The 24,409-nt window shown below is 31.5% G+C and overlaps 2 protein-coding genes across 7 annotated transcripts in view; one reads left to right on the top strand and one right to left on the bottom strand.

Annotated features, from left to right (window-relative positions):
* Positions 1-20,863, bottom strand: part of LOC126878661 (cysteine-rich motor neuron 1 protein) — a 263,846-nt gene extending 242,983 nt beyond the window's left edge. Inside the window, exon 1 of the mRNA XM_050641504.1 lies at positions 20,518-20,863. Within this exon, the coding sequence (XP_050497461.1) occupies positions 20,518-20,863 (346 nt within the window). The remainder of the gene's footprint in view (positions 1-20,517) is intronic.
* Positions 20,864-23,717: 2,854 nt separating this feature from the next.
* The window catches only part of LOC126879273 (casein kinase I-like), a 62,904-nt gene continuing 62,212 nt past the window's right edge, over positions 23,718-24,409 (top strand). For 3 of the 6 annotated variants that reach the window (XR_007696018.1, XR_007696019.1, XR_007696020.1), the window contains exons 1-2: positions 23,718-23,903; positions 23,957-24,060. Coding sequence is in view for 3 of the 6 variants with exons in the window: in XM_050642352.1 (XP_050498309.1) it covers positions 23,991-24,060 (70 nt within the window). In the remaining 3 variants the exon portion in view is untranslated. The remainder of the gene's footprint in view (positions 23,904-23,956; positions 24,061-24,409) is intronic. The other 3 variants (XM_050642352.1, XM_050642351.1, XM_050642353.1) reach the window with 3 other exon arrangements.

Below are 24,409 nucleotides of genomic sequence, written 5' to 3'. Positions count from 1 at the left end.
ATTATACATTTGTTTACCTTTACCTTTACCTCCAAACCACAGCTGCCATATCGGATAATTTTTGACATGTCATTTGAACATCCAATCAGAACAAAGTTATAATGCGCATGCGCCGGGCTGATAGGTTTTAACATATAAAAAAATCACCCTCTGTCGCCGGTAAAGAAGTATAACTTCAAAAAATTTTTGGTAAAATTGTGGCTTATTTCCCATTAAAAATAATTTATTATTATGAATAATATCTGACTCATTACAGATCCTTGTGGTAATGTAATAGTCCAGAGAAATAAGGTTTTTCTCGTGACACATCCCCCTCCAGGCCGAAACCAAATTTTTTGAGTAGTATGGACATCTATATTATTAACCTATATGTTTCCTGCAGCCGATTTTGATGATATACATAGTTATAAACAAATGAAGATCGAAAAACGGTAAATTATCGCTTTTTTCGTCTATTACCAAAAAGTTAAGCACTTTAAACAAATTTGAGAGTAAGAAACTCATAAATCGTATAAAAAACTTCAATATGGCATTCGCTGAATATGTCCAACCTTATTGGTTGCTTAGAAAATTGCAAAATAAATCATAAATATTGAGTTTTTATAAATATTCGTAACTTAGGTAAAAATTAACTTAGAATCTTCTTATTACGCGGAATGCCGAGACTTCTTGTACTTAAATTATATTTTAAATTTCAAAGCAATTGGTCAAATAGTTTAAAAGTTATTTAATTTATTTTTCCCAAATTCATTTTTTTTTGCAACACTATAAGTCAGAAAATTATGAGGTTACAATAATACTTTGGACAGTTTATGAAAGAAGAACATTTATACTATTACCTTAATTAAAAATAAATGACAAAAAATAATTTTAAACAGTGCAAAATTATTTTGCAAAAACATGTCCATTTTTTGCTTACTTATAAACAATTAGAATAACTTTTTAACCGTTACCCGTAGAAAAATTATTTTTTCATATTTAGAAAGACTGAATTTTTATACACATTTAGAAAGAAAAACAACTGTTCTAGGACATTTAGGGACAAAGTTAGCCCCCCCATTTTTTTAATTCACATGTTTTTGCAAAATTATTTTGCAATATCTATAATTATTTTTTGTCATTTTTTTTAAATTAAATTAATACTGTAAATTTTCTTCTTTCATAAACTATCCAAAATATTACTGTAACTTCATCATTTTCTGACTTACAGTGTTGCAAAAAAAATTAATTTTGGATAAACAAATTAAATAACTTTTAAACTATTTGACCAATTGCTTTGGAATTTAGGGTGTAATTTAAGCACCATAAGTCTCAGCATTCCATGTAATAAGAAGGTTCTAAGTTAATTTTTACATAAGTTATGAATATTTATAAAAACTCAAAATTTATGATTTATTTGGCAATTTTCTAAGTAACCAATAAGGATAGACATATTCAGTGAACGCCATATTGAAGTTTTTTATACGGTTTATGAGTTTATTACTCTCAAATTTGTTTAGAATGCCCAATTTTTTAGTAAGAGACGAAAAAAGCGAAAATTTACCGTTTTTTGATCTTCATTTGTTTATAACTATGTATATCATCAAAATCGGCTGCAGGAAACATATAGGTTATTATTACAGATGACCATATTACTCAAAAAATTTGGTTTCAGCCTGGAGGGGGATGTGTCACCAACACGATATTTTTTTTCCTTATTTCTCTGAACTATAAAGCTTTATAATTATCACTGTGTGGTGTGACACGAAAGTCTAAATTTTAAATAAATAAATGAATGTTTTCTGGAATCATATGCATAGTTACAAACAAGAACGCTGAAAAATGCTGTACCGTATGTTGATCCAGAACCGGGACGTGCTGATTTTTCTAACTCGTATATTTAAAGAGCGTTTGTTCTCCTTTAGGGAGGATTTAAAAGCTTTTTGTTTGAACTGGGAGTTTTCTTTGCTGCAGAATTGAAAGTACATAAACAGGGCGACGAGAAAGAAAGAAAAGGTATTTTTAAATATCTAAGAGTATTTTTTTAAAAAGAAGTGAAATCTTCACTTTTATGGAAACTCAAATATTTGCTAACGTTACTGCGTTACCAACTAGGAGATTATCTAAAAACACATAATAATTTGAAAAATATGAGATAGCAATTTTGGTTTTAAATAAATTTTTTTACAGAACTATGAAAAGAGTATAGGACGCTCATAGGAAAAATATTCCCATGAGATTTTTTGCATAATTACGTTTGTGACATATCCCAGAATAAGGCTCAAGAAGTTGCCCACGTGAAAAGTGGTCCAAATTTTTTTTAACAATTTTTTTTAATCCAATTGCAAAAATTAATATTTTTGGCCTAGACAAATTTTTTGGATCATTCTGAACAAAAAAGGTCTCACATAATTTTTCTCTAAAGTTGATCGTTTTCGAGTTATAAGCAATTTAAAATTTGAAAAACGTGAAAATGGCCATTTTTAAGAATTAATAACTCAGTTAAAAAGTATTATTATGAAAGTCAGAAAGTCACTAAATCAAAGCCTAAAGCCCCCCGTACATGATCCTGAAGAAATTTGTGTCCTTAATTTATTACTAAGCTTTGTGTTATTTTTAATTAATAACAATGAGCGGTTAGATCGTATTGACGCGGGTGTAAATGTGAGTGCGAGTAAGATGCACAATTGGACTGCCGGAATGGCATCTCTCTCGCACTCAGCATTTACCGCTGCCTAACACTTGCATGGCGCTCATTATTATTACTTAAAAATAACAGCTCAGTTATAAAATAATGACAAAAATTTCTTCAGGATCTTGTAGGGGAGACTTTAAACTTTGATCTAGTCACTTTCTGACTTTCATAATGATAACTTTTAACCGAGTTATTAAGCTTTGAATATCGTTATTTTTCGTTTTTTTTTTCAATTTTAAATTGCTTATAACTCGAAAGCGATCAACTTTACGCAAAAATTATAAGAGACCTTTTTTGTCCAGAATGGTCCAAAAAACCTAAAAACATTGTCAGGGCCAAAATATTGATTTTTGCAATTTGATAAAAAAAAAGTTAAAAAAAAATTTGACCACTTTTCACGTGGGCGACTTCTTGAACATTATTCTGGGATTTGCCACGAATGTGATTGATTATGCAAAAAAAATCTCATGGGAATATTTTTTCCAACGAACCTGGGAATATTTTCACCTTGTCTATAAAGATAAATGAGAATTCCCCGATCTAAACAATAAATCTGAAACTTCTCGTGGAACCGCTTTCTGGTAAAATCCTGAATCTCTACCTTTACCATTTATAAAGCAAGGAGATGACGAATAAATTAGACGAAAGAGACTCTACAATAAGCAGTCACATTCCGTCTATTCGTCTACGAAAAATTCCAACGAAAAATGATTCCTTGTACTCAAAATATGAGTAAAATGAAAAACTAAAAAACAGCTTATGTTTTAATTTGGTTTAGAGTCGATGTACTATCCCCATACGTACGTTTCGGTCTCTCCAGACCTCCTCAATGGGACTACATGGACACCTCTGAATCGAAACAAAACCAAGCAGGGCCTCGATTTTTGACTCTTCGCTTCGTTATCGAACGCTTGGTATACTAAACAGATACGAAACGAATACGTTCGATAATGAAGCGAAGGGTCAAAAATCGAGGCCCTATTTAGGCCGAACTATGAAAATACTCTGGGCTAATTAGCAAAATACAAGGAAAAGTTATTTACCAGCAATTTTATTGCTGGAATCGAATCTTATTATTGTATATATTAATAATATAGATATGCAAAGTCCGCAGATGGTGTGCTACTTTTTTTTGTAAACAAAATGGCGCCCGAAAATCGTGTTTTTCAATTTTTGCTCTATAACTCCAAAGATTTTAACTTTACACCAAAAATACTCAAATAAAAATTCACCTTAATTAAATTCTTCATAGAGACGTGTTTTTCCCGATTTACTTCGACGAAAATTTTCCCCGGAAAATTCGGGTATTTCCAACAAAATCTTTAATTTTCAACTAAAATTTTAGATAAGTAATTGTTTATCAATAATTAAATAACTTAGTAACGTAAAAGCTCTTTCCGTATAAATTATGATTCCAGAAGCCGATGGAAATCGAATAAACAGTTTAGCAACAATTGAATTGTTAATTAAAAATTTACGGTCGCTATAAAAACCACAATAATTATGATACATAAGAATAACTATGATTTTTGAATAAAAATACACTGTACCTATCTAATATACTTTACAGGATTGAAATTGAACTATTTAAGCGGTCTCAGGAATATTTTAAAATTATAAACAATTTTTTGGCTTAAAAGCAAATAGAATACCTCGGGAAATATTAAATTAAATTAAATCATGAAAACGGTATTGGAAAAAAGCGGTAGGACGCTTCTTTCAAACAAAAAAAAAACGTTTTATTGTGCTGAGTAATTCCTGAGATACAACCGCTCAAAGTTGACCGGCATTTACGGCAAAAATATAAACAACAGGATCATAATTTTCGAGCCATCGCCTTTTTATTTTTTCCTCTTTCTTCATACCCATTTTCATATCTTTAAGAACTCAATAAATATATTATTATAATAAACAATATCGACATTACGAGTGAAAATTGCCAAAAATAAAAAAATTCCATTCAAAAATTACGTTGGAGAAAATGTAATCTCAAAGTTCAAAATCGGTATATGTTAAAAAATGCATTTTCTCGGCTTGCCATGGAGCAAATTTCTTCATTATCTTTTTGTTCCCAATTAAGCCGAGTAGAGCCATCTAACTAACGCATTATTAAATGTCAAACTTGCTTTTGTTATTTATAAGTAAAGAAAACTACATATTTTTTCCAGTTGTAGACTTTTTTTAGATAAACTTTTAGATAAACAAGTGTACTTTTTAACGTTAAAAATACAAATATTCTCATTTGAAAGCAATATTCTTATTTAAACAATCTTTATTTTAACAAATTAAAAAATTTTGTTGTAATAATAAATTAATTTTTTATAACAAAACAAAAGCACGTTTGACATTTAATAATGCGTTAGTTGCATAGATGGCTCTACTCGAGTTACTTGGGAACAAAAAAAGAATGAAGAAAATTGCTCCATGGGAAGCCGAGAAAATGCATTTTTTTTTGCCGATTTTGAACTTAAAAGATTGCATTTTCTCCAACCTAATTTTTGATTGAAATTTTGGCAATTTTCACTCGTAATATCGATAGTTTTTATTGTAATAATATATGTTTTGAGTATTTTAAATCTATGAAAGTTGGTGTGAAGAAAGAGGATTGAAATAAAAAGGTGACGGTTTGAAAATTATTATCCTATTTTTTATATCTTTGCCGTACATGTCAGTCAAATTTGACCGGTAGTATCTCCTGAACCACTTATCATAATTAAACGTTTTTCTTTTAAAAGAAGCGTCCTACCACTTTTTTCCAATATCATTTTCATGATTTAATTTAATTTAATATTTCCCGAGATATTCACTTTGTTTATAAGCCAAAAAATTGTTTATAGTTTTAAAATATTCCTGAGGCCACATAAATAGTCCAATTTCAATTCTGTAAAGTAAATTAGATAGGTACAGTGTCTTTTTATACAAAAATCATAGTTATTCTTATGTATCATAATTATTGTGGTTATTATAGTGACCGTAAATTTTTAAATAACAATTCAATTGTTGCTAAACTGTTCATTTAATTTCCATCGGCTTCTAGAATTGTAATCTATACAAAAAGAGCTTTTAAATTACCAAGTTATTTAATTATTTATAAACAATTACTTATCTAAAATTTTAGTTGAAAATAAAAGATTTTGTTGAAAAACCCCGCATTTTCCGGGAAAAAGTTTCGTAGAACTTAATCGGGAAAAACACTTCTCTATGCAGAATTTAATTACGGTGAATTTGTATTTGAGTATTTTTGGTGTAAAGTTAAAATTATTGGAGTTATATAGCAACAATTGAAAAAAACACCATTTTCGGGCGCCATTTTGTTTATATAAAAAGTAGCACACTATCTGCGGACTTTGCATACCTACATTATTACTATATATAATTATATGATTCGATTTCAGCAATAAGATTGCTGGTAAATAACTTTTCCCAAAAATGGTCTATTCCCCGATAATCTGCCCAGACTAAAATAGTTCGGCGCATCGGACGTGTGTTTAGATGTTTATTTACGATCGAGTACGTGCTTTATAAAAATGGGTGTGAAATCCAAAAAGTAACTGATCAAGGACTATTGGCGATATTAGAAACAGACGCTTAAGCCTTGTTTTCATTAGTAGCATTAGGGGTCGTGTACACTAGCATGCTTTTTATCCGAACTACTCTACTTGCCAGAGTAGCCGTTTTCACACGAATTAAAAGTAGTGGTAGAGTCGTACAGCTAAACACACGATGAACATCAGTCGTCGTCTTCTCGCTGTGAGACAGTGTCTGAAAAATTACTAACATGTTACTGAGGGAACATCCATTGAGTAAGAACGAAACAGAAAAACGAAAATATGGACGAAAGATTGGCTCAAAAGAAGGTATAGTTAAATAACTTAGCGTGAAGTAAAAACTCTCTGGTGTAGTTGGTATAAAATTTTTAATAAAGAATTAAAATATTTACAAAAATCCAAAAGGATTACATTCAGAACATTTTCGGACTTATTAGTCGATTATCAGTAAACTCCCTGTCCTTGCAAAATAGCCACAATGCCAAACACTGGTTGGTTGAAACCAAGGTATTGTGGCTTAACCTAAGCTAGGCTATTTTGGCATTGTGGCTCTTTTGCAAGGAGTGGGAGTTCACTGATAATTTGGGCTGATAATTCCAAAAGCGTTCTGAATGTAATCCTTTTGGATTAAATAAAAATTTAAACATTTTATACCAATTACACCAAGGAGTTTTTACTTCACGTTAAGTTATTTAACTAGATGGTATACAGCCAAAAATGATTTGGTACTAGAAGATAGTTCAAGAAGTGATATTTATATCATAGAAGATAAATTCATTATTTTAATTAGGTTTTAGGTTGCAAGCTCTGACATTTTAGAGTGTTGTCAATTATTAGAAAACAAAGGATAAATATACCTAAGCCCGGCCGCACATCAAAGAAACATGAAACGTAAATTACGTTTCATGGAAATAAACCACTGCTAAACAAATATATATCCGGCCATTTATGAGACTCTCCGAAAATAAAAATGTGTCATGAGCATGAATCACACTCGTTTCATTGGTAGGCGGACTTTGAGATTTTTTTAGCAGTGTTTTCTTTTCATGAAACATGTTTTTCGTTTCATGTTTCACGTTTTTCGTTTCATGTTTCTTTGGTGTGCGGCTTGGCTAATAGTTTCGACATTATTGGATGACTAGTAGAGCATTTTGTAGTTAAATTTATTTAGAACGGGATCTTTTTTATTCACTACTACTGAGTTTAAACATTGAGCTGGAATAATTGTAACCCCCTCCTCTATTAACAATTTTAGCACATAAGCAAAACGCTCGGATATGTCGATTTTTAAAATAGTGATAGTATATTATAGGATCAACGTTTCGAACTTTACGCGATCCCTCTTCAAGTGACAGGCATAACTTTGATTTTTTTTTAATAGAAAAGTACATCATGTGACACCTCATTTAAAAGCTTTTGTAATACTGGTTACCAAAATGTATAATACTTTAATCCTTTTTAAGAGCATAGGCGCAAGATTTCCGTCGAATTCTTTTTAAATGCATTCATTTTTTTTTTTCGAATCCTATGAAAAGTAATTTAAAGTAATTTTAAGTATTTTTAAAAAATTTAAACGCAGAATAAAATATTATAGTATCATCGAGGGTCGAAAGTCCCTGAGAACTTCTGTAATCTTTATTTTATTAAGTCTTAGGGACGAAAAAAAGGGAAAATCGAGTGTGATTTTTAATTTCAAATATATCATTCAAAAGAAACTTTTTGTTAATTTTAAGGGATTTTCAGCCCTCGGTAATAATGAATTCTTTTATTCTACGTTTTAATTTTCCAAACATGCTTATTAATTTTCTCAGGATTCGAAAAAAATAAGTGCATTTAAAAAGAATTCGACTGAAATTTTACGTCTAAGTTTTTAAAAAGGATTGAAGTATTATACATTTTTTAAACGCTTTTATTTAGTTCAATAGTTTGCGTCAAATCTTTAACTGTTAATTTGACTGCCTTTTCTTCAATGTAAATGAATAAAAATTTGCAGACATCAACTTTCTTATTTTTTACAATGTAGAAACTTGAAACTTTTACGGATTGTAGCTAATGATATAAACTGTACACCATTTCACTTTTTACTTTAATTGTTTACGTTATGCTTTATAAATAAACAATAAAGTTTAAATTTTTTTGCCGAATCCGACTACTTTTCATGTTAGTACATCATATGTTTTATACTAGTGTAGGAAACAAAGGTTGAACCTTGCAAAATGAACACAAGTCCGGTTTTATTTTTTTTCTGGTATATCAAGGGGTGCTTATTATAAGACTAACTTTTTCTGAAAAAATTTCGCCCCGGAACCTCCCTTTTCACCTCTTTAAAAGGGGTAATTTGTGGTTTTTGCGGAACGTAGCCCTTCCTGTACCTTTTACAAAAAATTTCTTTTATAGAAATATGAAGAGGACTATATTTTATACGATTTATTTCCAACAGCATCTCTCTATCATCCACCGTTTAACGGGGGTGGCGCCATAAAGTTGACAAGTTTTTAAAAAAGATGTTTTTAAAAAATATATATTTTTCCCTAACTGTAACGGAAATTAAGAAGAAATCCTGCGGCAATTATTCAAAAATAATTGACTGATTTTTTGGTATAGGCTTCACTTAAGGGTAAATGCCCTTTTTTTAATTGCAGGGTGTTACATTTTAAAAAACCTCTTTTTATACCATCTGAACCGTTTATGCTAGAGTAAAAAGTATTTCAGTGATTACCCATGTATTGGTGCTATTTACAAATTTGTATAATGCACCTTCATTTTTTCCCCGGGACCACCCAAAAAAAAAGAAGAATTAATAAATAAATTGATTTTCTTGGAATCCTTCACACACAATGCCCTTTATTAATATGCTTCATATATCATTTTGTGCACGTTGTTATTACCCATGCATGCACACCAAAAGCGATTTCCTAGTGCAACCCCTGCAGCAGAAAAAAAATAAATAAAATGGGGGGTTGAAATTTTTTTTTGTTTTTTGCTTTTTGATCCATATGGGCATATGCTTCATCAATAGTGCTTTTCAAAAATATATATGGTTATTGCAACATCTCTGCGGAAACCACCCCTATCCTTGAAAATATACTGCAGAAACTACCCCTATCCCTTGGCGAGCATATTTTTATGATTTTCTCATTACCTATGTATTCTTTTTAAACAAAACTTATACAAGGTTAAAGACCACTATTTACTCTAAAAATTATGTCCTATTCATTTTTTTCGTATAAGCAACCGTTACGGCACAGTGGCGCCGTAAACCTCATATATGCTTTGGCGGGCTCCAGTTTTTGTTTTTTTTCGTCATCTGTTCGTTTTATTGATAAAGTACTTATGTAAAATAAAACAACACAGTGTAACCTACAAATTATGACTTATGCACATTTTACATTCTTTGCTCCCCAAAGCCACAGTGGTGGCCCAAAATAAATTTTTGCATATTTTCGCCACCTACACGCATTTTATTGCATTAATGCTACCTTAATATCACAATATTTATCCTTAGGTGGTCGCTAAGCAGTGGCGGATCCAGGGAGGGGTGATCACCTCCCCCCTCTCAAACCAAGTGATATTATATTCAAAGATAATAAAAATATTCATTTATTTTTATAGAAATTTAACCAATTGGCACCCCCCTCTTAACGATGCTGGATCCACCACTGTCGCTAAAGCATAAAAAGTCATTCTTATAAAAATAATATTAATATAATATAAGTTTTTCTATAAAAATAAATGAATATTTTTATAATCTTCAAATATAATATCACTTTGGTTTGAGAGGGGTGGGGGTCATCGCCCCCATCACCCCTCCCTGGATCCGCCACTGCTTAGCCACCATTAGGGGTGAATATTGTGCTATTAAGGTAGCATTAACGCAATAAAATGCGTGTAGGTGGCGAAAATATGAAAAAATTTATTTTGGGCCACCACTGTGGCTTTGAGGAGCAAAGAATGTAAAATGTGCATAGGTCATGATTTGTAGGTTACACTGTGTTGTTTTATTTTACATAAGTACTTTATCAATAAAACGAACAGATGACGAAAAAAAACAAAAACTGGAGCCCGCCAAAGCATATATGAGGTTTACGGCGCCACTGTGCCGTAACGGTTGCTTAATCGAAAAAAATGAATAGGACCTAATTTTTAGAGTAAATAGTGATCTTTAACCTTGTATAAGTTTTGTTTAAAAAAAAATGAATAGGTAATGAGAAAATCGTAAAAACATTCTCGCCAAGGTATAGGGGTAGTTTCTGCAGTATATTTTCAAGGATAGGGGTGGTTTCCGCAGGGATGTTGCAATAACCATATATATATTTTTGAAAAGCACTATTGATGAAGCATATGCCCATATGGATCAAAAAGCAAAAAACAAAAAACAAAAAAAAAATTTCAACCCCCCATTTTATTTATTTTTTTTTTGGCTACGGGGGTTGCACTAGGAAATCGCTTTTAGTGTCCATGCATGGGTAATATTAACGTGCACAAAATGATATATGAATCATATTAATGAAAGGCATTGTGTGTGAAGGATTCCAATAAAATCACTTTATTTATTAATTCTTCTTTTTTTTTTGGGGTGATTTCGGGGAAAAAATGGGGGTGCATTATACAAATTTGTAAATAACACCAGTACATGGGTAATCGCTGAAAGTCTTTTTACTCTAGCATAAACGGTTCAGATGGTACAAAAAGGGGTTTTTTAAAATGTAACACCCTGTAATTAAAAAAAGGGCAATTACCCTTAAGTGAAACCTATACCAAAAAATCAATCATCTATTTGTGAATAATTTTCGCAGTATTTCTTTTAATTTCCGTTGCAGTTAGGGAAAATATATTTTTTTTATAAACATCTTTTTTAAAAACTTGTCAACTTTGGGGCGCCACCCTTGCTAAACGGTGGATGATAGAGAGATGCTGTCAGAAATAAATCGTAGAAAATATAGTCCTCTTTATATTTCTATAAAAGAAATTTTTTGTAAAAGGTACAGGAAGGGCTACGTTCCGCAAAAACCACAAATTACCCCCTTTAAAGGGGTGAAAAGGGGAGTTCCGGGGCGAAATTTTTTCAGAAAAAGTTAGTCTTATAATAAGCACCCCTTGATATGCCAGAAAAAAAATAAAACCGGACTTGTGTCCATTTTGCAAGGTTCAACCTCTGTTTCCTACACTATACATATTTTAATAAATATGACGATATATTTTAATGTTTGAAAAGTGTAAGACTAAAAAGAAAAAATAAAAAAATATGAAAATTTTTTTTAAGAAACGCTTTTCTTTAGTTACGAGTGACTAAAATTAAAAATATTTTAAAAAAATTAACTAAAAAGCAAAAAATTAAAAAAATTGAAAAAATCTAACACATTCGTTAAAGAAAAGCTTGGGGCGAAAACCATTTAATTCGATGAAGACGCGTCACGCTTTTCTTTGACGAATGTGTTAGATTTTTTCAATTTTTTTTATTTTTTGCTTTTTAGTTGATTTTTTTATAATATTTTATTTTAGTCACTCGTAACTAAAGAAAAGCATTTCTTAAAATTTTTTTTTCATATTTATTTATGTAATCAGTATTTCAAAAGCTTTTAAATGAGTTGTCACATAATGTACTTTCCTATTTAAAAAAATTAAAGATTTGCCTGTCACCTGAAGAGGTATCGAGTAAAGTTCGAAACATTGATGCTATAATATAGTATGATTATTTTAAAAATCGACCTCACCAAGCCTTTTGCTTATGTGCTAAAAATAAATAAGTTAATTGGGGTGAATAACACTTATTTCAGCGCACTATATATAGAAAATTATGGTCTGCTTTAAAAAATACATATCAAAGCAAAGTTTTTATTTCTTGCACATCCTATAAGAAAGACAAGCGAGATATAAAGGACCACGAAGAGCCCTAGCCTCTACCGCTTCCGTAAAATCTTTTTAATCTCTTATCAAAGCCTCTCTCTAATAACGAAACACAACCAGACCAGCGTCATCTACTTTTCTCGCAGGTTTTCGTCGCGTCGTATCATCAAGCAGCAAAAAACAATCTGTGGGTGTTTGTGTCTGGCCTGGGATTTTGTGTGTCAAGTGGTGCTTTGGCTCTGGTGGCAGCCTGTGCCTGTTCGCGTACAAAACATCCGTTGAAATACACATGTACAACTCGGAAGGTCTAATTACTGCGGAGGACGAACTTAGCAAAAAGTGGAATATTCGCTGCTGCTTGAATTTATGTCGAGTTGTGGCTTCTCTGTTTCATTCCAACCGCTCTTTTAGATACATGTTTCAAAATATGTCACTTTTATTTAGTACTTCGCACAATGGACTATGAATATATTTTCCCATGTCACAAAAGAAGTGATGCGAATTTGGAATAACATTTTTGAGACACGAGAATTTATTGAAAAATAGTAGTAACAGTAAAGAGAAATAAAGTAAAAAAGTACACTCTTGGGGACATTGAGTCAGCCAGGTAACTATCTAACAGGTTTTTTGAGTGGTATTGACCTAGATAACCAAAATCTGTAGGTTTGTTGCAGTGGTTAAAAAATATTCTTATGATTATTTTTTGGCTGATTTTTGTTGACGAAACATAAATAGATTGTTGAGTAAGTTGTCCTACGAAGCACAATAAGCTGAAAAGCTGCAGTGCCACCAGGGTGCAAGCACGGACGGCTTCTAAGGAAAAAAAAATGTTGTCCTACGACAATTAGAAACGAACTAGGTCACTTTTTTAAACATATGGATTCTGCCTAGAATATGCATATTAGTCCAAGTAATGAAGCTTAAAATATCTCGTAATTTTTGCAAAATGGATCGATTTGCTTAAAAATTTGAGAATAATTAGTGAATAGTCCAAGGATCAAAATCTATGTGATGCCGAAAAGCGTTTTTACCATGGGACTGGTTGCCACCTCATCTGGTGGGTGGAACTTTTTATTATATTTTGACCACAAAAGTTGGTGAAAACATTCATTCTAAGCAAAAAATATTCTGTATATTTTTGTGATAAAATTAATAGTTTTCGATTTATTCGCTATCGAATGTGTTAGTTTTATATCGAAAAAATCAATGTTTTTAATAAGTTTTCTGCTAATAACTCCAAAATTTTCGTTTTATCAAAACAACTTTACTTAACAAAAATGTACCTTTTGAAAAAATAAACAAAACCGTTTTTTTTTAATTTTCTTTAGGACCAATAGTAATCGAGCTATACTTTATTATATGTTAGCTCTTCTTCGTCAAATGTTTAAATATTGTAGTTTCAAAGTCAAAAGACGGGAAAACTATGCATTATTTCAGGATAACTTGTTCAAACTAATTTAAAGCATTTAAAAATACCTATTTCCAGAAATAGAAAAAAAATTTCTAGCTTAAAAATTAAGTGACTTATAATGAAAAGAATGTCGGTCCCTATTTTTTTTAGTGAAAAAGTGATCAGAAGCAACCGCCCTAATCACCACCCTAATTAAAATTAGTCATTGACCTTATTTGGTCTTCTTTATTTATGTATTATTAATAGGTTCTAGAAGTTTGACCGGCCTAGAATGGTTGGTTTAAAAAAATGGTGTTAAACGCCAATAAGGATTTTTTGTAGTTTGAAAAAAAATGGCTTTATCTTAGCAAGATTAGCATCAGAGATACGAAAAAATGTTTAATAATGAAATTTTAGCTTATTTAATTTCCAAGAGCCTGGTTTGCAAAAATTTTTTGTACGGAAAAAATTAAGTGAACTATTGACAATTAAAACTTATAATAACATGCAAGAACCTTCTTTACCAACCTTTTCAAAGTCACCTCTTTTTGCGACTGAGAATTTTTAAAAGATTTAATAACAATATGCTTATATATCTTGTAAAAACCTACAAATTTATTTTTTACCAAACTTTCTAAGATAAAAAAGAAAAAACTTCCGGTTAAAAATCAATATATTTTTTTGAAGAAAAAAGGAGAAATCGAATTGGAAGCATAATAATGTAAGTTAGCGGCATTTTTAGTCATTGACGTTATTGACTCTTCTTTATTTATGTATTATTAATAGATTCTAGAAATTTGAGTGGCTTAAAGTGACTAGTTTTTAAAAAACTAGAATTTAAAAGCTAATCACGAATTTTTGTAGTTTGGTTTAAAACGCCATTTTCTTCAGAATAGAAAGATTAGCATCAGCAATGCGAAAAAATCTTTAAATATGAAATTGTAGGTTATTTAATTCCCAAGGACTTGGTTTGAAAACATTTTTTCTACGGCAAAAATTGAGTGAATCGTAAATGAGTACCTATGTCGAAAAACATTGATTTTTTCGATATGAAACTAACACTTTCGATAGCGAATAAATCGAAAACTATTAACTTTATCAAAAAAATGTATAGAGAATTTTTTGCTTAGAATGAACATTTTTATTAACTTTTGAGGCCAAAATATAATAAAAACTTTCCACACTTGAGATGGAATGGCAACCACCCCCATGGTAAAAGCGCCTTTCGGCATCATATAGATTTTGATCCTTGGACTATCCACTACTTATTTTCAAATTTTCCAGCAAATCGATTCATTCTGTAAAAATTGCAAGGTGAAAAGCTTCGGTTCCTGGACTATATCTATTTTCCGAAAAACTGTAAGCATTTAAAAGGGGAGAAGAAAACCAGAAAGTTTATTACAAGCCAATATCACTATGAAATCAATTCGAAAAAGTAAGTTTCATGAACTAACTAAAGACTCTACAAACATGCACAAAAGAAAAAGAGTCATCCAGGAAGATCAATGTAGATTCAGAAAAGGAAGTAATTGGGAACTACATATAGGACTAGTCAGTGACACAAAAATTGACTTTAGCAAAATGAAAAGAACAGTAGTGGCAATATTGGACATAGAAAAAGCCTCCGACACCGTCTGGTCAAAAGTACTATTTTGTAAAATGGAAAATCGATGAAGACTTAAGAAATACGAGAATACGTGCTTCATCGAGAAAAACGATGAATAGTGACGACTATGGAAGAATTCTTGAGAAGGGACTCCATAGGATTGTAAAACCAGAATGATGATGATGATGATGACAAAATGGAAAGAGCTAGGCTGTCTCCATTACGTACTTAACATAGTATGTAATTCATATTTGACTAATAGAACTTTTCAGATTTCAGCTGACATAAAGATGTCCAGGAAGCACGCAGTTGAAGAAGGGATGTCTCAGGGTAGTATTTTATTACCAATACAATCTAATATTTTTGTTTCACATTTTCTCAGTGATGACAGAACAAGAACAGCTCTATATTAAGACAACACAGCAATCTACGCCTCAGCCAAAGACGACCGGAGAGACTTGAAAACCACGTAGAAGAAATTGTAGAATTCACAGACAAATGGTAGATAAAGATAAATACAGAGAAAAGCCAGTTAACCATCTTTACACGACAGAGTGTACCAATCAGAGAAAAAATAACTAATCCAGTCCACCATAATTAATTAGAATGGTCAGAAGAGGTAGTGAAGTATCTAGGAGTACATCTCGACAGAAGATTAAACTTCTGCAACATACACCTACAAAGTTAAGAAAACGTCAGTAGTGGCAAAGATATTGATTTAACCCTACATATACAGGACCAGTTTTCTCTCGCAGACTAAAAAGATTAAATTATACCAGGTTATAATATAACTACGTTAGAGCAGTGATGTTATAATCAGTCCCAGAATGGAGTCCAATAGCGAAGATCAACTGAAAGAAGCTTGTAAGAACCAAAACGGTATGCTAAAACTAATAAACGGATCTCCTTGGCCAGACAGAGTTTCCAACGCAACCATCCTAGAAAGGCTCCAGTAGACACCATTAATAGGTGACAGTGAACAGAATCAGAAAACTTTTCATGAGGCCACAAGAAGACTCCTTAAGACCAGATATATCCTTCCTAGAAGCAGAGTACAGACGATACATTTTGAAACCCATAAGCTGATTGACGATTTAAGCCGTGTCTACTCAAGTGGTTGCTTAAGATGGCTAAGCAGGGACAGAGAGACCTCCAGGAGCCTAAGGTACCCCAAAAGGATCTGATCCCACAAAGTAAGCGATGCGTAAGCAGAGCATTGGCAGAAGAAGAAAAACAACTGACACGTATATATTATAAGAGCAATAAAATATACCAGCTGATTATAGATGTATTAGACCAGGGCAGATCTGTAAAAATATTAGTACATTTGGATGTTGAGAGGTGACTCATATTTTTTGCAGAAATTGCTTGAAAACAACTCATATAATAATAGTTGAGTTATCCTTCCACTCAAAAAGGTCCGGAACATTGTTTAAATAATCAAAATGTCAAAAAATGAAGGGAAAATTCGATTTTTTTCTTGGTTTTTTAATTATATCTTTAAAAGTATTCACTTTCGAGAAAAGTTGTACTGACGTAAAAGTTGCGAAATTAAATTTCCTACAATATAGAGTTAGTTAAAATTTTTTTAAATTGTCACCCTTGTTGCAAAATAGCAACAATTGCGAAAAAAAAACATAAAAAACATAAAAAACAAGTATTCGTATTTTACGTTTTTCATCCATTTATGCTACACTTAGGACCTTCATGTTTTAACAAGAAAAAGTTTGTAATATAATAAAACAATACTGTAAATTTCATTAAGTTCAGTTTAACAGATTTTGCAAAATAAATTTTGCAAAAAAAAATTTTTTTTTCAAAATGTTGAAGGACTGATAATAAAGCAGATAGCAAGTTGAATTTTTTTCACATAAAGAAAAGTACTGTACCTTCCATTTGCAATTTGAAAAATTAAAATCGGTTAGCTATCACGACGTCAGGAATTTTTTTAAATAAACAATAATTTTTAGTGCTACGCGCAGGGCAGCGGATACGTTTGCTCTGATTGGGCATTCCAATGACCTTTGATGATGATTGATAAATTTAAATTTTTACTACATTTTGATATAAATAAATAAATTTGTTTATTACAAAATAAAAACACATACTCTGTCCTTTCAAATAACACTTTTTTAGCAAAAACTTTCTTTGTTTATATATTTTAACTTAGAGAATAAAAGTTTATTATTTTTAAACATATGCAATTGTTTAAACAATATTTCACAAACAATAATCAAATTGGTTTGATTTTTGTGGAATTATAATATTAAAATGCGACAAAATATAGAGTAAGAAAATAATATATTAGATAAAGATTGGAAGAAATTTTAGTGGAAATAAACTTGTGTCAATCAAACACCGCTGTCCTGCGCGTAGCACCAAAAATTAATGTTTATTTAAAAAAATCCCTGACGCCGTGTAGTATAGTATAGTTGATCCAAAAGATGGCATAACCCAGACATCCAAAGTGAAAGCTATCCTTCAACACCAAATTGTTCTATATGGTCCACACAATGTCCAGAAAAAAGTCACATCATTTTGAGCGTCGGGTTTGGGGGGGAGAGGGGGGAGAAATCGGTAAATACGTAGTTTTTTTAAGTTTTTCGCCAATATTTCTAAAACTATGCGGTTTAACATGAACAACCCTCCAAACAAAATTGTTCTACATTAAATTTTAAATAAAAAAGGCCCTATGCATAATCTTTCTAAAATGAATGGTTCCAAAGTTACGGAGGTAGTATAGTACAACTGGTCCAAAAAAGGCCTAACCCAAACATCCAAAGTAAAAGTTTTCCTCCAACACCAAATTGTTCTATATGGTCCACATATTGTTCAGTAAAAAGTTACACCATTTTGAGCGTCCGGTTTGGGAGGGAGATGGGAGAGAAGCCGGTAAATTAGTAGTTTTTTAAGTTTTACGTCAATATTTCTAAAACTATGCTTTATCGTAAACAATGTTTTATACCAAAATGTTTTACATGAAATTTAAAACAAAAAATGTTTTATACATAATTGTTATAAAATCAACGGTTCCAGAATTACGGAGGGTGAAATGTCGAGGTTTTCAATACTTTTTATATTTTTTGGGCAATCTTTATGATATCAAAAACCCAGACATCCAAAGTGAAAGTTATCCTCCAACATCAAATTGTTCTACATGGTCCACATAATGTTCAGAAAAAAGTTACACCATTTTGAGCTTCGGGTTTGGGGAGGAGAGGGGGGAGAAATCGGTAAATAAAAAATCGAAAACGTCCATACTTTTCACCCTCCGTAACTCTGGAACCGTTGATTTTATAACAATTATCTATGGAACATTTTTTGTTTTAAATTTTATGTAGAATATTTTTCTATAAAACATTCCTTACGCTAAAACATAGTTTTAGAAATATTGACGAAAAACTTAAAAAAAAAATACTAATTTACCGACTTCTCCCCCATCTCCCCCCCAAACCGGACACTTAAAATGGTGTAACTTTTTACTGAACAATATGTGGACCATATAGAACAATTTGGTGTTGAAGGAAAATTTTTACTTTGGATGTCTGGGCTAGGCCTTTTTTTGGACCAATTATACTATACTACCTCCGTAACTTTGGAACCGTTCATTTTAGAAGGGTTATGCATAGCGCCTTTTTTATTTCAAATTTAATGTAGAACAATTTTGTGTAGGAGGCTGTTCATGCTAAACCGCTTAGTTTTAGAAATATTGACGAAAAACGTAAAAAATTACGAATTTGCAGATTTCTCCCCCTCTCCCCCCAAACCCGACGCTCAAAATGGTGTGACTTTTTTCTGAACATTATGTGGACCATATAGAACAATTTGGTGTTGGAGGATAACTTTAACTTTGGATGTCTGGGTTTGGGTCTAACTATACCATACTAGTGGTAGTTAACCGATTTTAATTTTGCAAATTGCAAATCAAAGGTACAGTATTCTTCTATACGTAAAATAATTCAACTTGCTATATGTTTTATTATCAGTCCTGTAACATTTTGTAAAAATGAATTTTTTTTGCGAAAGCTGGATTTGCAAAATTTATTTTGCAAAATCTATTGAAACGACCTTAATGAAATTTACAGTATTATTTTATTATATCATAAAGGTTTTCTGTGTAAAATATCAAGTTTCTTGTAGAAGAATAAATGGTTGAAAACCGTAAAATGCGAATACTTGTTTTTTTATGGTTTTTTTTTCGCCATTATTACTATTTTGCAACAAGGGTGACAATTTTTAAAAATTTTAACCAATCCTATATTGTATCAAATTTATGTAATTATGCAACTTTTATGTTAGTACAACTTTTCTCGCAAGTGAATACTTTTAAAGTTATAATCAAAAAACGAAGAAAAAAATCGAATGTTTCCTTTATTTTTTGACCTTTTGATTAATTAAACAATGTTCCGGACCTTTTTGAGTGGGAGGATAACTTAATTATTATTATATGAGTTAATTCCAAGCAATTTCTGCAAAAAAATATGAGTCACCTCTCAACGTCCATCTCAAAACAGATGCGCCCTGGACTATATGGGGAAACAGGAGGCAAAATAAGACTATGTAATTCATAGTCCGATATGATTATAAGTAAATACTTATTTATATTTCACATTACTCGTGCCGTCCCCGTACATTCTAGCGCGAACAAAACCACCTCTGGATCAATGCGAAGTATTTATTTTATTGACAGCACCATCGGTTTGATTTTCAACGGACCGCAGTGCAATATAAGTCTTTAAGGGCACAGGGCCACGCGGGGGCAAAGAATGCGCTAACCGCCTCCCAGTCGGCCTCCCAGAATGCAGCACTGTTTGTGTGCGACTGTTAGGAATGCTGGGAATGACGCTCGCGGTATTCGACGCTATATAATTCAACCAGTTACCTGCTATTCCACTCTCCGGCATTTTTTAGATGACATTTCCGTAATTAAAGTCTAGGTATTTATATATGTTTATTATGGAGATAGTTGGACTTTATGGGGAGGCTTATAAACTATAGGGATGACAGGTTATGTTGACCTATATTGTTATATAATATCGTTTGATACGCCCATTGCCGCTGGTGCAGTGAGTTTTCATTGAGATTGTTTTTCTTGATGTGTTCGTTCGAGATTTTTTCCATGGGTTTCAATATAAATGAAGTCAGACTTATAGTCCTGAATCCTGTATGGTTTGATTGATGAGCATAGCTATAACGCCAGATCTCCGTGGTCGCCTCACTTTTTAACGTTTTGAATTGATGTAATTTATCTGTATCTCTCTGCTTTTCGAAGATTGGATGTGTTTAATGTTGTAGAAATTTCATGACACTGTTCGCAATATTACAGTATAAAAATGCATCTCATTTAACTAACTGGTGGGTTAGCAAAAGTACTTTTTCCTCCCAATTCTCTAAAAGCTTTTTTAAATTCATTAACGAATTAAAACCAAACACATAAATCTCTTTCTTATACTCGTATAATTAATAAAAGAAAAACAACTGACGGCGGCGGCATTTAACGCCGTATCCTCATCCTCACCGCCGCGACGTTTTCGAGGTTTCCATATAAATCTAAGTTCTATAAACCCGATGACTGGGGGAGATAAAGTTTCGTGTAAGTTTTCCGTGGAGTGCATTCTCCGTAGGGGTTGGAGCTCTGCCAAGCATTCTTCCACCGCAGTGTACAAGGAACGGCCTCTCATCCACCGCTCCATCATCCCTTCGTCTCTTTCGAGAGCGGCCCGCAAAAGCGGGACAAGAAGAGGAGGTCGAATATCAACAGCTTGGCCTTCCAAGGGTGAAGTAATTATAAATGTCATGAATAATAATTTATATTTGGAATGGTAAAATCATAAATTATAGTTTAGATAAATCTAAATGAATATACAAGAGATAACGGACTTTTTAATTACTTTTTGAATTATTTAACATTTCTCTGTAGTTAATTATTCTGTTTTTTTTTTCTAAAGTTTTCTATCTATCTCTATTGTTACGAGAGATTCATAAGATTTATCTTACATAAAACAGTCCCTTGACCAAAAGAAAGTAATAAAATTCTAGAACATTAAAGATGTCATCGAAAGGTTATGTTATGATAAAATTTTAACAAAATTATAACTGATTACTGATTACTGACTTTCTTTCACTAGTCTGATGCAAAATACGCCTCCACAGCTGTTATGACCTCATCACAAATATGATGAAAACCGCTTTTGCATACATTGGAGAAAGCACATAGAAACATGGGAGAAATTGAAACAGATGGAAGTCGCTAGGAATCAAATCTGGTGAATATGGTGGATGCTTCAACAAATCGAACGGATTATAGCCATTGCAAAAATTCTCATATGACACGCTGCATTGCCCTGTGCTAAACTCTAATAAGTAGTGCGACCTCAACGAAGGCCAACAGTTTTCCTATTGGTAATTTTAGAATCCCTGTTGGTTCAAACCTCAGTACACATTAGTGAATTCCTGCCTCACATCACTTCTCCGGGGAGTTAGAGCTGAGCCAAACACTCTTTATCGCAAAAGAATCCGGGCCGCAGAAGAATGTCTTGGATAAGAAATCTAAGCCAGTAGCCCGATCAAAGAACAATCTGACTCCAAAAAAAAAATAAAGAAAGGATGAAAATTTGGGAATAGGTAGTTGAAATTGTCTTTTATTATATAAGAAAAAGTTTACAATTCTACATCTACTTTTACAAAATTGTAGGGGAAAACGCCCTCTCGAAGGTAAAAAATATACATTCAAAATAAGTCCGGAATTGGATAAAATGACTAATTCTAAGCAACTTTTGTTCTATAGAGTTTTTTCCTTAGTCAATACTTTTCGAGTTATTTGCAAATGAATATGTTTATTTTTAACAGAAAAAAACATGTTTTTTGACGGTTTTTCGGAGATAACTCAAAAAGTAAGTATTTCGGCGAAAAAAAAATACTCTAAGCAAAAATATAGCTTATAAAAAACTGAAATGCTGTATACTTGAGGTATGTAGTAGACCCAGTAGAAGCAGAGTTGTAGCTAATGAAAAGTAGGTTCTTCTTCATCAAATTCCAAATCGAATATTTGACTGTGAAATAACGCAAAAACGAATCACTTTTCGGGGAAAATTCATTTTAACTCTTTTAAAGTGTTTAAAAACAGGTTTGTTTTTGTTTTTTTTTTTAAACTTGTTACATTAAAAGTAAGTGAGTTGAGCTCAAAATATTGTTGGTCCCTTTTATTTTTTGTTAAAAAATACCAAAAATTACTTCCTAATTAGCATCACAAATAAATTTTATCATTACCACTTCACAAGTTACTTTACTTATGTATTATTTATATGATCTGTAAGTTTCATCGGTTAAAGGTGCTTATTTTTGAAAAAGCTGTAGTTAAAATGGCTTGAACGAGTAACTAATCACGAGTTTAGGCAAATTTTAAACAACCAGAGCATAACCAAATTTGTCTGACAAGAAAACAAAATAGCAAAAATATTCCGAAAAGCAAAACGTACATTTTATTACTCCTTAAGATTTTTGGTATTACTAATAATTTTTAAGTTAATTCCATGAACAATTTCATTTTTTTTTTCAAATTAAAAAAATGTTTTATTTTAAACCAAATCTTTTTGAAAAACTAGCACATTGAACCAATGAAACTTATAGATAATATAAACAATAGATAAGTAGCTTGTGAAGTAGTAACGATTAATTTTATTTGGGAAGCTAATTAGGGGGTGATTTTCGCGATTTTTGTACCAAAAAATAAAAGAGACCAACAATATTTTATGCGTAACTCACTTATTTTTATTGTTAGAAGTTTTTTAAAAAAACAAAAATAAAACCTGTTTTAAAAACTTTAAAAAAGTTGTAATGAGTTTTCCCCGAAAATGCTGTTTTTTGATTATTTCACATTGAAATATTCGATTTGTAATTTGACGAGGAAGAACCTACTTTTCATTAGTTACAACTCTGCTTCTACTGGGTCTGCAGACCTCACGCGTACACCATTTTTTTTTTCAATTTTTTATAAGCTATATTTTTATTTGGAATATTTTTTCGCTAGAATACTTACTTTTTGAGTTATCTGCGAAAACCGTCCAAAAACATGTTTTTTTTTTTGTTAAAAATGAAAATATTAACTCGCAAATAACTCGACAAGTATTGACTTAGAGAAAAAACTCTATAGAACAAAATTTGCTTAGAATTAATAAAATTATTCAATTCCGGGCCTATTTTGTACGTATATTTTTTCACTCCTGAGAAAATATTTTTCACCCCGTATTTCCCAATTTTTGTAAAATGGAGGGGATGTAGAATTGTAAACTTTTTCTTATATAATAGACAATTTCAATTACCTATTGTCAAATTTTCATCCTTCCTTTATTTTTTTGGAGGTTTTTGTAAAATTTTGTGTTCCCTGATCGGGCTACAGTAGTTTAGTTGCACCACAAACGAACTATTTAAAACAGGAATTTAGACATTTATAAAGAATTTACAAATTTTTTTTATTATTTAAAACAGCTCTAAACAAAGTTCAAATAGCCTCGATAATAGTTAATTTCTGACAGGAGAAGAACGGAAAGAAAAGAAGAAGTAAATAACAATAAATAAAACCAGAATTGAGAAAATCACAACTAAAACAAAATTTAAAAGCGATAAAAAGTATAAATCTTTAAAATAACGCTGGTGTTCGGTTGGCTATAACGATTGTGCCACATAACCTACCCTTAAACTTAACTTGTCAACAACACTGACAAACGTCACAACCATCAAAAATTTTTGTTATTCCATTTTTAAAACACAACATTTGAAAATATGCAGCTGCTGTTCAAATTCATATCCACATCAAATATCTAAGGACAGCCCCAAGGGGTAAGTTTTATTTATAGTTTTTTTTTGCAATTTCACGCGTTTTTATTTTTTAGACGTGTCCAAATCATTCATAAATGTTCATAGACGATGAACTTCATTAAACTAAAATTAAAGAAGAAAGTTGGGAAATCATCTACATTAAGGCAGCAACAGCAAGGTACCAAACAAATTTATTTCTTAATCTATTTATCAATAATGCAATAGTAGGCTCGTCAATGGAATCGAAAACATCTTATCTCAGTAATATACATAAGAAGGGAGATAAAAACAAATTGTGAAAATGACTAAAGAATGACTGTATGCGGATCTATAACTAGAATATATTGGAAGGTTTTCAAGAATCAAATCACGAAAAACATTTAGATTTTGAAGCAGAAGAATCAGGGTTTGTAACATCAAAGAGATTGAAGCAATCGTGTTGCCTGCCCCCTACTTTATTTAAAGTACATCTCGAAAGTGCTTTAAAAAGATGGAAACCACTCACAAAAACCACTGTGGTATATAGC

Source organism: Diabrotica virgifera, chromosome 1 (genome assembly GCF_917563875.1).
Source record: "Diabrotica virgifera virgifera chromosome 1, PGI_DIABVI_V3a".
NCBI classification, from domain to species: Eukaryota; Metazoa; Arthropoda; class Insecta; order Coleoptera; family Chrysomelidae; genus Diabrotica; species Diabrotica virgifera.
This window is presented reverse-complemented; position numbering and strand designations above follow the sequence as displayed.